We start from the raw sequence: 13,446 nt of genomic DNA, 5'->3' as shown, positions 1-13,446 counted from the left end.
AAGCAATCTGCGTCTTCTGAATCTCATCTGTTTTCTGTCCAATATCTGAACTGCGACCTTATGTATAGACATTGCTGAATGATTTTGTACTGATGTTAACAGGCAATAATTCTTGTGTTGCATATTTTTCATTAATGACTAGCATTACTGGAAAACAAAAACAACAATGCCTCCCCTGACAATTTGTGAAGGTTTCCCTTCAACAGTAAATATTATCACTGGTGATGTTAATGAAGACGTTAGTTTCACAGCATTTGAAGTACTGAAACACTCCACTGTTAACTAGCCTAGTGGGGTTTATGCTAATGTAAAATGTAATAAAGTAGAGGCCACTATCTCTTTAAGGTGAAAGAAAGGAAACTTGTTTCTACTTCCAAGGGATGCCTAGTGTGTGCTTATCTAATTGACTGTGTATTTTGTCTAGGTGTTGAGGGAAAGCTAAGAGAATGAAGGCTCTAAGTCCCCAGTGGAAGCATGATATGGCGATGCAGTGCTGGTGCTGAATTGTTCTCTCTGATGGCTCTATGGGAGTGGATAGCACTGAGTCTTCATTGCTGGGTTTTAGCAGTTGCTGCTGTTTCGGATCAGCATGCCACAAGCCCCTTCGACTGGCTCCTCTCTGATAAGGGACCCTTCCATCGCTCACAGGAATACACAGATTTTGTGGACAGAAGTCGACAGGGATTTAGCACAAGATACAAGATTTACAGGTATGAAGCAAAGGGAAAGCAATTACAGAGATATCATCCTTAGAAGTTGTAAACTATCTACAAGGGCTTCCTTAAGGGAAAGTTTCAGATGTGGGAACAAATCCATAGACACAAAATTCATTGCTGAAATATATGCAAGGCCATATATGCACTGTGTACTACAGAAATGCCTGCTTGTGTTATTTCTATTTTGTTTAAAGAATTTTGGTAATTGATTATGTTGCTTTGGAAAACATTGTTGTTTACTACCTACTCTGCCCTAGTGACATACTAAAAAATGTCCTAAGGTATTCAAACACCATCTTTGATTGCAGAAGGCTAACATGGAACACCTTTGATCATGCAGAAAGATCCAGTTCAGTTGCTTTCAGTGTGGCTCAAGACATAAGCTGAGACTTTAAGAATTAAATTGTGGCTCCATGGATACTGCTGGCAAAGCATGGACTTCATTGTACAAATCAGGGCATTTCAAAAGTGACTCAAAAAGTTTCATGTTAGTTTATACCAGTGTTTTGAGACGCAGTTTTCTCATCCCTGAGGGACTGAGCAGTAAGAGCCACTGTGCATTTCTACAGAAGTTGCAGATGTTTGCTTCATCACAAAACTCAGCATTAGGCTGGCCCAATTCAGACTGAATAGGGGAAAAAAGAAAAAACAAGGGAAGACTTCAAAAATACAGGTCTGCTTGAGAATTTGTGCCTTGCTGTAGAATTGCTTTCATGATACTTTTGAACCTGTCATTTTCTACTCTTTTGAGACAGCACTGGTGAAATATCTTCTTAGTCATTTGCAAGAGGTATAACTCAGTAACACTGAACAGGTTTATCAAGAACATGGGAATGAAAAAGAGGGTTCAGTTTAATAGTAGTGACCTAATGGCAAATACAAAGACGGGGAGAAATGAGGGAGCATGAGAGATTAAGGACTGAGAAAACAAATCTATAAGCAGAGAGACTTTTTCACTTCATGTTGTTATAGATCCCTCCTGGTAGCAAAGAGAAAGGGGTAGCAGCAGGGCAATATAGGACAGGTTGTTAACTTCCCTAATAACTCTCCAACCTATAAACACAGACCATTTTGGTATGGACAGACACATGCTGATTTAATTTAAAACCATGAAACAGTTTGTGCAAATTTCATACCTATTTAAAATCATTATTCCCTAGTGGTATTTAGCTCTTTAGAAGAAGGTAAGAGTGATATATGCCTATATGTATATACTATCCTTTAGTTCCATGTCCAGTGGCCTGTGACAAAACTGCTGGTCTCAGTTCGTAAAGACTTTATTTTTAAGGAACTTACTTTATTTTCCTTTCCTAAATACATGCAGTAGAGGGCACTCTGTTGCAGGTCAATTTTGCAGTGGGCTACTTTGCCATATATAGAGAAATTAAACACATTTTGAAAATAAAGTGTGATTTGGAAATATGCTTGATGAAGTGGCTTGTCTTAACAGAACAGCGCTGCCCAATATTTACTGCATTTTAAAAGCCAGCTGTCAGGACCAATAATGTAAAGCCAATAATGCAGAGACTAAGGCAGCACATTTTATTCCTATTATTCTGTATTAGTCAACACTGAACCAAAATTATCTTGCTAAAACCAGGAAAGATTGAATTGTATTTCATTTCAGCTCTTTCAATCAAGTCTTTGAGAATTTTTCTCCTCTCAGCTATCATTACAGAAACATTGTTAAGTTTTATAGATCTGTGATCATATCTCTAATACTTATTTGGATTTGTGCATAGGTTTCTATTGACTTTAATTTACACAATCCCACAGAAAGTGTTTCTTGTGCTTATTTCTATCCTCTGCCTATTCCCTTCAAGAAATGGGGTGGGAAGTCAAAAGAGGCGCAAGCTACCTGAATCAAAAGAAAAGCTGCATTTTTTTAATTTAGTCTTCCAAATACAAACCTTACTGCAAAGTTTCCTTGTAAAATATGGTCCCATTAGTAAGTAGTGCAGAACATGGTGACCTTGTTACAAACCCCACACTGTAAATTTAATCCCTGTTGCTTTTCTATGAGCTTTCCCAGGCTGTAGTCTAATTGGTCTGTTCATTTCCTCACCGATCTTTTACCTAATGAAAATGATCCCTCAGGGCCACAGTCCTGATTTGAATGGAGAGGTAAGGAAAGGGAAAACACAGGCCTGCATTGACTCAGCTGAGTCATATTAACAAGAAAGAAAAGTGTCATTCCAAACAGTGCTAATAGGAAGGCCTCCTTTCTGTTTGCTCTTCACTTCAGCCCTTAAAGTCCACACCTGAGACCTGACATTTTAAGAGTAAAGGAGAAGGAAAGTCATCACACTTCATTTTAACATCCATGGCATGTCAGACAGAAGATGACTGAAGACCTTTTTTTTCCCTTTTTTTTTTTTTTTTTTTTAATGGCACAAATGTGGCAAGTAGCTGCAGAATACCTAAAGGTATACCTCTCTTTTGGGGAAGGAGTTGGCTCCAAAAGAACTGATGGGACTGTGACAAGTAGCAGCTCTCTTTCCATGTCTCTAGAGCAATGGCATCCAAGCCATACATAGAAGATGACCCGTTGTATCTCTCTGCCAAAACCTATCAAGTACTGCTGCCCATAGGAACTAGCTCAGGATGACCAACCTAACACCGGGACTAGGTGTTTACAATTAACAGGAATTAAATGGTCTCAATAAAAATAACATAAAAAGAGCAGTGAGTTGCACATACTGCATGTAGTACTTTAAAATGTGTTGGAGGAGATTTCAGCAGGAGACTGCTGTATGACTTTTGTTTTCCAACAATGGAACAATTATGCAGCAACTAGAATGGTATTTTGATTCCTGTTATTTTTCCCTGCCTTTGGCAGTCTCAGGAGAGGCAGTAATGACAGAGAAAAAAATAAAATCTCAATTAAATCATTAACTTTCTTTTTTTTTTTTTTAAATTTCAAAATAGCATTCCCTATTATAATTGAAATCATATTCAAAAGCAGAGAATACATGTTATTCTGCTTTTGGTTAAATTGGGTAATGCATATTTATGTAAATACCAAAGTGCCAGAGATGAAGGCCTTTATTTTGCACCACTGTTTGACATTGATTCGAATGGGATCAAGGTCACGTACTACAGGCTCATGAAAGATATAGAATGACTAAAATCAAGATAATAGGACAGAGAACTGGAAAACCACATATTAAAGAGAACAACAAAAAATGTTAAAATGAAGATTACTTGAAACTTGATGGAAACATTGTCATTATTTCTCAGCTATTGAGTAAAACAATGTTGTGCTACTTGTTTTATTCCTGTCATTTGCATGACAGGAGACAGACTGATTTTAAAGTTTAGTTGCACCTAAATAGACATGGCAATTGTTTTCCTTAATGTCCAGTAGCCTTGGGTTTTTTTCGGTTCTTAAATTATATAACCTGTTTGCATTTAAAATAGATGGAGTCCAACTTTTAGACTAAAAAAATTAAGAAAAATTTATATGGACTATATGGACTCTCTGCTAGCATTTCTATTTTCCCCCTAACTGTTTGTATGCCAATGAGGCAAAACCCAACTGCTTTGTATCCACACTCCCTGGTCTCTATAAACAAGTGTTCATCTGACCATGAATCTGTTATAAATTGTAGAGATGAAGCCAAAGGTTGGCACTGAGGAGCACACTTACTAACTGAGCCCAATTTCTTATGAAAGGTCTTAACTTAAGCATAATATAGTTTAAAGATAAAAGTTACACTTTGCCTTATCTCCCTGTCTAGCCTGCAGAACATGCCACTTATCTATGGAGAGAAATGCCAGGAAAGCGCCTGGATGGCTGCTGAAAACCTCTAAATTAGTGAGAATACTGTGTCAGTATTTTATGGAAGGTAGCTCATGTAGTTAATATCAGTAAATATTTTGGCAAGGAAAAACTAGTTTATAATTTGTTATTTAATACGCAATGGGAGTACCGTGCCTCTTATGTAAATCAGCTATCCAGACAAAGGAATTTAAATCCAAACAGAATGATATGAGAGGTTACCAGGATGGAAAGAGTGATTGTAAAATTATGCAAAGAACCTACATTGTATCAGAAGAGGTAATTTCTACAGAGATAGGGAAGTATTCATGCTATCAAATAAGGTCCTGAGGAAATCTCCTCAGGGATACTGTGTAGTTTTGTTCAATCAAAATGATTTAAAATCTGAAACAGATGTGAAAAATCAGGGGAAGGAAGAGCTTAGCTTTTTCTTTTAAGGCGGAAATGTTTGGCACATTTAGGGGAAAAAAAAAGACAGAGCTGAAAGAGGATATAATTCCTGTCAATATACATGTCATACAGTGAGATGAACTATTTAAACCAAAAGCCATCATTGTCATAAAACCAAATTGGTATAAACTGGTTATGAATACATTTAGGCTGGCAATTTAAAAAAGGTTTCTAACCATTAGAGTAAAATAGTTCTGGGACATATTAAGTCACAAAACTTTACCAATCCTATGAATAGGGCGAAAGGGTTATAAGATGCAGTGCTTATGATAGTGGACTAGGTTTTAGTAACCATTGAAATCCCATTGCGGTAAGTATCCCTAACAAGTGTAGAATACTAGTCTGCAAAAGGAAAAAAGAGAATCTCCTAAAGAAGTGCATAGCTCTGTGCAGCATGGTATTCACGTGACTTAAGATTGTTCCTGTAGAGGTTGTTTTAAAAGGGCGGTGTTTGTTCATTAACAATTAAAAAAAAAAAAAAAGATTAGCAAATAATGCTATCAAATTAAAGATCATTTTGTATTAGGATATATTGGGTTCCCCTAATATGTTCGAATCCTCTGGTAATTAAACCTATAGGGTAAAGTGAGCAAGACTGAAGACTGTAGTAAAATACTCACTAATATGTTTTAACACTTGTGTGTGAAATTAAGTAGAGTCAACATTGAAATCAGTTGTGTTTTTTATTCCCTATCAACATATTTTAGCCCACAGCTGTCACCAAACTTCTCCACCCATGTATACTCTTGACAGACTGTTAATAAAAAACCTGGGGAGTTCAGTTATGGGTGTACACATCAACATGCCTTGATTTGCAATTTTCACCCCAATGTAAAGTCTGGAATAACATTTCCTTGTTGTCTTCTTGAGGTTGCTTTGAACTGATAATTTAGGAATTTTAAGGCATTGAGAAGAATTAATAAAATGTCTTCAACAATTTCTCCCAATACAAATATTTAGTAAAATGGAAGGCTGAAAAGGGATGTCTGCCATCATAACTTTCAAAAGTCTAAGGAAACAATGGTATGGCATTTCTTGGTGCTGTTATTTCCTATACCTTTGATCACACTCCAGAAGCCATCATCACTGACAATTTTTTGGAAGGTCATGTTTGGTACTGGAAGCATCAGAGCTGTTGTCTTTTTAAAATAAGACTGTTTCTTTGGAAACTAAGACAGGAAATCATTTCTCAGCCATGGACCTCAGTTTCCTTAACACAAAGTATTCCATACAAAACCCACGAAGGTGAGGGAAGTAGTGACAAAAGAGTGGAACAGGATATATCAAAGAAAGGAATGAGGCAAATTAGTACTATAGAAGTAGAGGAAAGGAATAGGTTGTAGTCAGCAAACTGTAACTCTAACAGGTGACAACGAGGTAGCTTTCAACAGGTAGCTTAGCAAACTGGTCAACCGTTGCCTTCAACTCTTCAGAGCCTTTGCTTCCTTGGACATTGAATTGCATGCAAAGTGTCACTGCTGGGCAACTGAGAACTGGGATTATAAATGCACCAAAGAGAAAACAAGTTTATCTTCCACAATTGCTGTATCAATAGGGAATAAATAGCAGGAACAGTTCTGTCTGCCTTTTCCAGAAATTCACTGTATCAGTAAATTGCTTCTGGCCTGCATTATAATTGGTCAGCTTGCTTTAGGGAATTTTCCATTCAACCTGGTGGATAAAAGGTACAGTAATTGGATGCCTCATCATTCTCAGAATGTTTACAAAAGGCTAGACTACTGAATGCACAAAGTCGTCTTTCTAAATTGAGTGGCTCTGTTCCCAGGCTGGGAACAGAGTAGAGCAGCTCAAAGAGAGTTTCTGGAATTGCAAGTCGATAGATTTCCACTGAAAAAATAATATTTGTAGTGCAGTACTGTGGCCTCATTATTACAGGCAGTATATGTACACAGAACAAAAAAGATGCTGATTTTGGTCCTGAGGAATCAAACAGCAATAGTTTCCTACAGTGGAATAATAGTTTAATTAAAGTAAAAAAAAAACAGGAAAAAGGACATTTGTTAAGAATATCAGGATCTAACAAGCATCAATGAGTTTCATTTCTGATTGTGATACACTTTAACAGCCTCTCTTAGTCTAGTTACCTGGGCATAACAAAGACATGACACAAGTTAAATAACTGGCTTTGGTGAAACTGCTTGCATAAGTACACACTTGAACAAAATAAAAACTTTAAATTACTGTATTTTCAGGTCTAGCAATACCTGGAAAATGTTCTCCAAAATCATCTGATTTCCAGCCCTTTGTTTCAAATGCAAATCTCCTTCACAGGAAAGCATTTTTGTTGTATCTTTAGGGCCTAAACGCATATCAGGTAGTGATGCTTTACAATTAGCAATTCCTATTATCAAAATTATATTAGTTGCTTGATCTATTTATCCAGGGGATTCTCTGGAAGGTACATGCTTGTGAAAAGGTAGAAAAAAAGGAACAGATAATATAAATTGGGAAGTTACATATACATAACAGAAAACTTGAAAAAATATTTTCAGATTAATTATAACTGGACCCTAGTTTAATTTACCAGTACTCTAAGTGGTTTACAAGTACATAGAATGGATGTTCACAAAACTGGAGGAGTCTTTCACTGGCTACCATGCATGGGCTACCTCCAATGGCACTGGGAGCCTAAGGGGCCCCTCAGATGGGTACCAGAGATACCAAAGGTGCAGGAGACAAGGACTAGACACCTATTTAGGTCTGTCCCCACTATCCCAGTTATGCAAGAGGTCTGCCCCAGGTAAGAATCATAGAATCATAGTATCGTTAAGGTTGGAAAAGACCCTTAAGATCATTGAGTCCAACTGTTAACCTATCACTGCCAAGTCCACCACTAAACCTCACGTCTACCCATCTTTTAAATACCTCCAGGGATGATAAACAGGCAATGATAAATGATATCTCCAAGAGCAATGATAAAAGAGTCTGAGCTCTTGTGGACACTTGTGGCCCAGGAAGAAGGGCAGAGAGACATGAGGGGCTCAGAGGTGGGCAGGAAGGACCAAAGAGAGGCAGGGAGTTCTGATTCCCCAAATGTCCCTCTCTTTCCAGCTTCATTACATATGTGAGGCATCACAACAGAGAAGTCATCTGCTGTAAGTAAAGGGCTAGCAGTTATCACTCAAGAGCACGAGAGAAATCAAGCTCGCTTCTGACACTGATCCACAACAACCCTCAGTCCATCTTTGAAGGTTTTGGGAAAAGCCTGACCAGACCCTGATGAAACAATATATTTTTAAGAGATGCTGACTTCCTACAGAATCTTGAAGAAATCTCAGTGAACAACAAGAAATTTATCAGTGAGCCTAATCCCACACCATTCAAAAACCTCTAAGTTGTTTTGCCACTGACGAGGGTCAGACCTACCCCATATCCCCTCACTGTATTTTGTCAGTTCAGTATTAAAGTACTGGGTTTCAAAACCAGGGTAGAGTTTCACTTGTTGAGATAAACAAGTGCTAGCGCTGGGAAGGATACTAGGGAACGGTGCTGGCTAGGTCAGCATGATTAGGAGTGCTCTCAGGAGCAAGTTTGTTTGACAAGAACACAAGCGTGTTTCAGCTTGGCAACAAAAGAGAATATTGAAGCCAAGATTGCCTTCCGTATTTTTTTTTTTTAAATACATTGCAGGAGTCTGTGTTTTGACCATCTCTCTTTGTATTTCTTCTTATTTGTTTGGTGTATTTAATCAAAGATCCCAAGGAAACTCAAATGGTAAGGAGGAGAGTGAATCTTATTTTTTGTAAACATTACCATAATCCATTTCCAGAATATACCCACTTTCAAAATCTAATATTTTAAGTATAATTGTTAGATCAAACCTCCTACTCATGTGTTTCCCTAGAACAAACAACATTTATTTAGAGAATATGGTGTGTCATCATTTCAGTTAGTAAGTTCATCAATCATTTAAGTTGCCCTAAAAAAAATAGGATAATAGAGGCTGTAACTTAAGGGTTTCAAGCAATCACTGAAGTAGTATAAAAGCTGTTTAACACTAATAATAGAGTCATTCTTCAGTCAGCAGGATAGTCTGCCAGGATCTTAGGCATGAAATCAAGCCTTTTTCATTAATTCTTTGAAGATTTTTGGTTAGTTGAGTCTTTGTTCTTTCATTTGCCCTTCCTTTTCATTTTTGTTTAAATATCCCTGCTAGTATTATCACTGGGATTCAAGATGTAGGGGATTTCAAATGCTGATGACTTTCACAAAGGGGAAAAACAATTATCAAGATTTCTTTTGGTTACTGAAAAAAAAAGGTTTTTTTATTACTTGAATCAAGTTCTCTCTGCTTTCATTTTAACCCGTATATTGTTATTTTTCCTTACTACTGCTAGGTCAGTAGTCATCTCCAAACAGAATGGCTTTCAGGTGTTTCTTTTTGTCCATATGTTAAGTCTATATGGGTGGCGCGTTATATCTTACATAGAGAAAAGAACTGAATAGCACAAAACTTAAGGTCTTGGTCAATATCTTAGAATTCAAATTTTAGTTGTCTTCTAGCTCTAATTGATTAAGTCTATGGGTTTTACTCGTCATTATGCTGGCTGTGATTTTTTATTGTGTAGCTACAGAATCATTCCAACAGAGACCCTTGTGAAGAAAAGCAATACTTTAAAATAATGTCTTGTTGCTCAATTCTCGCTAGAATCCCAATGGGATTGTTATGGATAATAGTGTTCTTAAGGTCATTAATGGCTCCGTATCTCAATTCATCTTCTGATACTCTCAATTTCTACTTTATTTATGCAGCTTAAGAAGAGAAGATATTTTTAGTGCCCGGACAATTTGATATATATACAGCTCTGAAAACTGCATACACAGAGCCCACTAGTAATTTAGAAGTTGTGTATGCGGGTCTCACATGCACAGAAGAGAGAGCATCTGGCTTTAAGTAATGAATATTAATTTCTCAAGGGAAAAACACATATAAAGGTTTTGACTTATATGAGTAGTATAATTTAAAATCAAAAGCATAAGACATTCTACCAAATATTCTGAAAGAATAGCAGAATCTGAGACCTGAGGAAATACAATTGACTAATTTAAAATAAATATTTGTATTTTAATAATTCTGAACTATATTCTTGCAGTTCTTGACCCTACTGCTAGTAGTAGAATTGGATTTTTACTAGGAACTGAAATACAATATCAGCTTTGCCTACTGATAAATATGCTCTATTAATAGAAAGTAAACAGAGGCAACACATTTTTATTCAGTTACATGTAATTGCATTTTATTTAAACCATATCTTTAGCCATTTACATAAAATACTGGTTATAAGTTATAATAATAAAACTAAATTCTAAACATTACACAGCATAACCAATCTGATAACCCGCATTAACAAACAGAATAGTCTTTTGTCTACATTTCACATATTTAAACATACAAAATAAATAAATAAAAAAAATTCAACTGATTAAAAATTAAGGACCTGTAGTGAAGTTTCTTGTTACAAAGAACTGTTCATTGACATTTTTCTTTTATAAAATATCTAATGATGTTTTTCATAGCAAACTATGAGACTCAATAAATTAGAATAAGTGGAAAATATGTGGTCTGTGATTCTTGTTCATTACTGATTTCTAGAACCCAAATATTTGTGATTACTGTCAGAGTGAATCAGTGTGAATATGAATGCATGTGTGTTTATATACATTTGTGTGTGTATATATGTACACATGTATATGTGTGTGTGTATGTGTATATATACGTGTGAATATATACATACATACATATGTATAGATATGGATGAGTGAAAATAAATGAATTTATTACTTCACATTTTTGCAGTGAGAAGAATACTGTTTATTCGAAAGAAAAACTTATATCTTCTACAGTCAGGTGTCTGAATAAGAGCCTTTGACCAATACATTAATGAAGTTTACTATGGACACTTCTTGATGAATTGGTCCAGAAATTCTCTGTAACACTGACAATGCCAAAAGATCTTTCCTCATTAGATCCTTGTATTAAAATGCCTCTGTCAGAAGCATTCTGTCACATCTTGGAGTTAAATACAGTTGGCGGATGGTCACAAGTGGTGTTCCCCAGGGCTCAGTGTTGGGGCCAGTTCCGTTTAATATCTTTGTCCATGATCTGGACGAGGGTATCGAGTGCACCCTCAGTAAATTTGCAGACGACACCAAGTTCGGCGGAAGTGTTGATCTGCTTGAGGGTAGAAAGGCTCTACAGAGGGATCTGGACAGGCTGGATCGATGGGTCAAGGCCAATTGTATGAGGTTCAACAAGGCTAAGTGCTGTGTCCTGCACTTGGGTCAAAACAACCTCATGCAATGCAACAGGCTTGGGGAAGAGTGGCTGGAGAGCTGCCTGGCAGAAAAGTACCTGAGGGTGTTGGTCAACAGATGCCTGAACATGAGCCAGCAGTGTGCTCAGGTGGCCAAGAACGCCAATGGCATCCTGGCTTGTATCAGGAAGAGTGTGGCCAGCAGGACTAGGGAGGTGATCGTCCCCCCTGTACTCAGCACTGGTGAGGCCGCACCTCGAATACAGTGTTCAGTTTTGGGCCCCTCACTACAAGAAGGATATTGAGGTGCTAGAGCGCATCCAAAGAAGAGCAACAAAGCTGGTGAAGGGTCTAGAGCACAAGTCTTATGAGGAGCGGCTGAGGGAGCTGGTGTTGTTTAGCCTGGAGAAGAGGAGGCTGAGGGGAGACCTTATTGCTCTCTACAACTACCTGAAAGGAGGTTGTAGGGAGGTGGGGGTTGGTCTCTTCTCCCAGGTAACAAGCGATAGGAAAAGGCCTCAAGTTGCACCAGGGGAGGTTTAGGTTGGATATTAGGAAAAACTTCTTCACTGAAAGGGCAGTCAGGCACTGGAACAGGCTGCCCAGGGAGGTGGTTGAGTCCCCATCCCCAGAGGTACTTAAAAGGCGTGTGGATGTGGTGCTTAGGGACATGGTTTAGTGGTGGACTTGGCATTGCTTGGTTAATGGTTGGACTTGATTATTTTAGAGGTCTTTTCCAACCTGAATGGTTCTATGATTCTATGATTCTATCTTGCTGCCTTTTCCCATACTTTTGGTCAGCTCTAGATTATGTTACTTACATTAGACTTTAGCTGTGGCTACAGTAAAAGACATCTGAGAATCTGTAACTGAAACACATTAACATGAACCTTCTGTTTCCTACAGGGGCTATTATGACTTTGTTCCATTTTTTTTCTCTATCTTTCCATATGATTCTGGATATAGTTAATGAAATTAGCCTTGACAGGATATATTTTTTCTATGTGTGTGCAGAAAAAATATATATGCATGCATGGGGGTACAGAAGTTCTGTATTTAACTTCCAGTTTTCCACAGATTCCTTATGTGATAATGTCATATGAAATCCATATGCCATAGATTTTCCACCTGTATCTTCACTTGTGGATCCAATATGTGCTTATGCTTGGACAGTGAACTCTCTGATAAGACCTGTCAATGTATCTGTTTGAAAAATATTACAAGTTGTGCATAACTTACAACTTTCAAGGAATCTGAAAGAATTTTGTGCGGAGTTCAGTGACCAAGCTGCGTGCCCAAGTTATGGCATGTGAGTACAACACAAAAACTGGATCCTGATCAGTTCTTTCATATGCCTCTTAAAAGGCTCACCAGCCTCTGTTTCATTGCTAATTTTCTCAAGGACTGCTTTCCTGATTAGACACCTTTTTTGGTGTCAGGGATTGAATAGTATCTGAAAGACAGTTTTATTTCATTTGCTTCTGAAATTTGCTTTTCCATGTAGTAAAACTATTTCTCATATGGTTGACTTTGAAGGTCCATCTGTTTATTTAGAATTTTGCCTAAAGAAGTAATGGTTATGTCTATTTTTACTGCTGTCTCTTTGGCCTGGATGAGCACAAGCAAATGTGTGCTTGTTTCCTGGTTCTGACATTGAAGTTCTGTGTGACTTGGGTATGCATGTCCTTGGTACCAAAACCATCAAGGAGTGTTAGCTATCAGTACAATATATTAAGTCCCCTGACACTCACCCTTTCTGTTATGAGAGACAAAACAAACAAACAAAGAGATAAAAACAAAAACTAAACAAACAAAGAGATAAAAAAAATTTTTAGTGTGATAGTTGTTTTCCCAGACAATGAGATTGATAGAATATGAATAACTTAAAAAGGAATTTTAACCATAGTAATTTATTGGAATTAAAAGACAATTAACATTAAAGTTTAAACTTAAAAGGTTTGTGAACTAAGACATTAAAATATAACAAAAATAAATGTGCTTCTACTTTTAAAAATGTCTCCATGTACCTATTCTATATTTATTGTGAGACAAAATTTTATATACAAGTCACACTTATTTCACTCTATTTCTCTTGTCTTCACAGTTAAAACATGAGAATTCCAAACCACAAGTGGGTTTGCAGGACTTTATATCATTGTTGGCAGCAATAAAACAGTCTTCATTTGGTATTTATGCTAGTACAAAGTGACATTTGGCAAGTTTT

At 37.1% G+C, this 13,446-nt stretch overlaps 1 protein-coding gene across 2 annotated transcripts in view; it reads left to right on the top strand.

Annotated features, from left to right (window-relative positions):
* Nucleotides 1–474: 474 nt before the first annotated feature.
* The window catches only part of BRINP3 (BMP/retinoic acid inducible neural specific 3), a gene marked incomplete at both ends in the record, with an annotated part of 205,626 nt that continues 192,654 nt past the window's right edge, over nt 475–13,446 (top strand). Inside the window, one exon of one of the 2 annotated variants that reach the window (XM_082314485.1) lies at nt 475–710. In XM_082314485.1, the coding sequence (XP_082170611.1) occupies nt 475–710 (236 nt within the window). The remainder of the gene's footprint in view (nt 711–13,446) is intronic. The other variant, XM_082314486.1, reaches the window with a different exon arrangement.

This window comes from Platalea leucorodia (assembly GCF_965183815.1).
Source record: "Platalea leucorodia genome assembly, chromosome: 5".
NCBI lineage: Eukaryota > Metazoa > Chordata > Aves > Pelecaniformes > Threskiornithidae > Platalea > Platalea leucorodia.
This window is presented reverse-complemented; position numbering and strand designations above follow the sequence as displayed.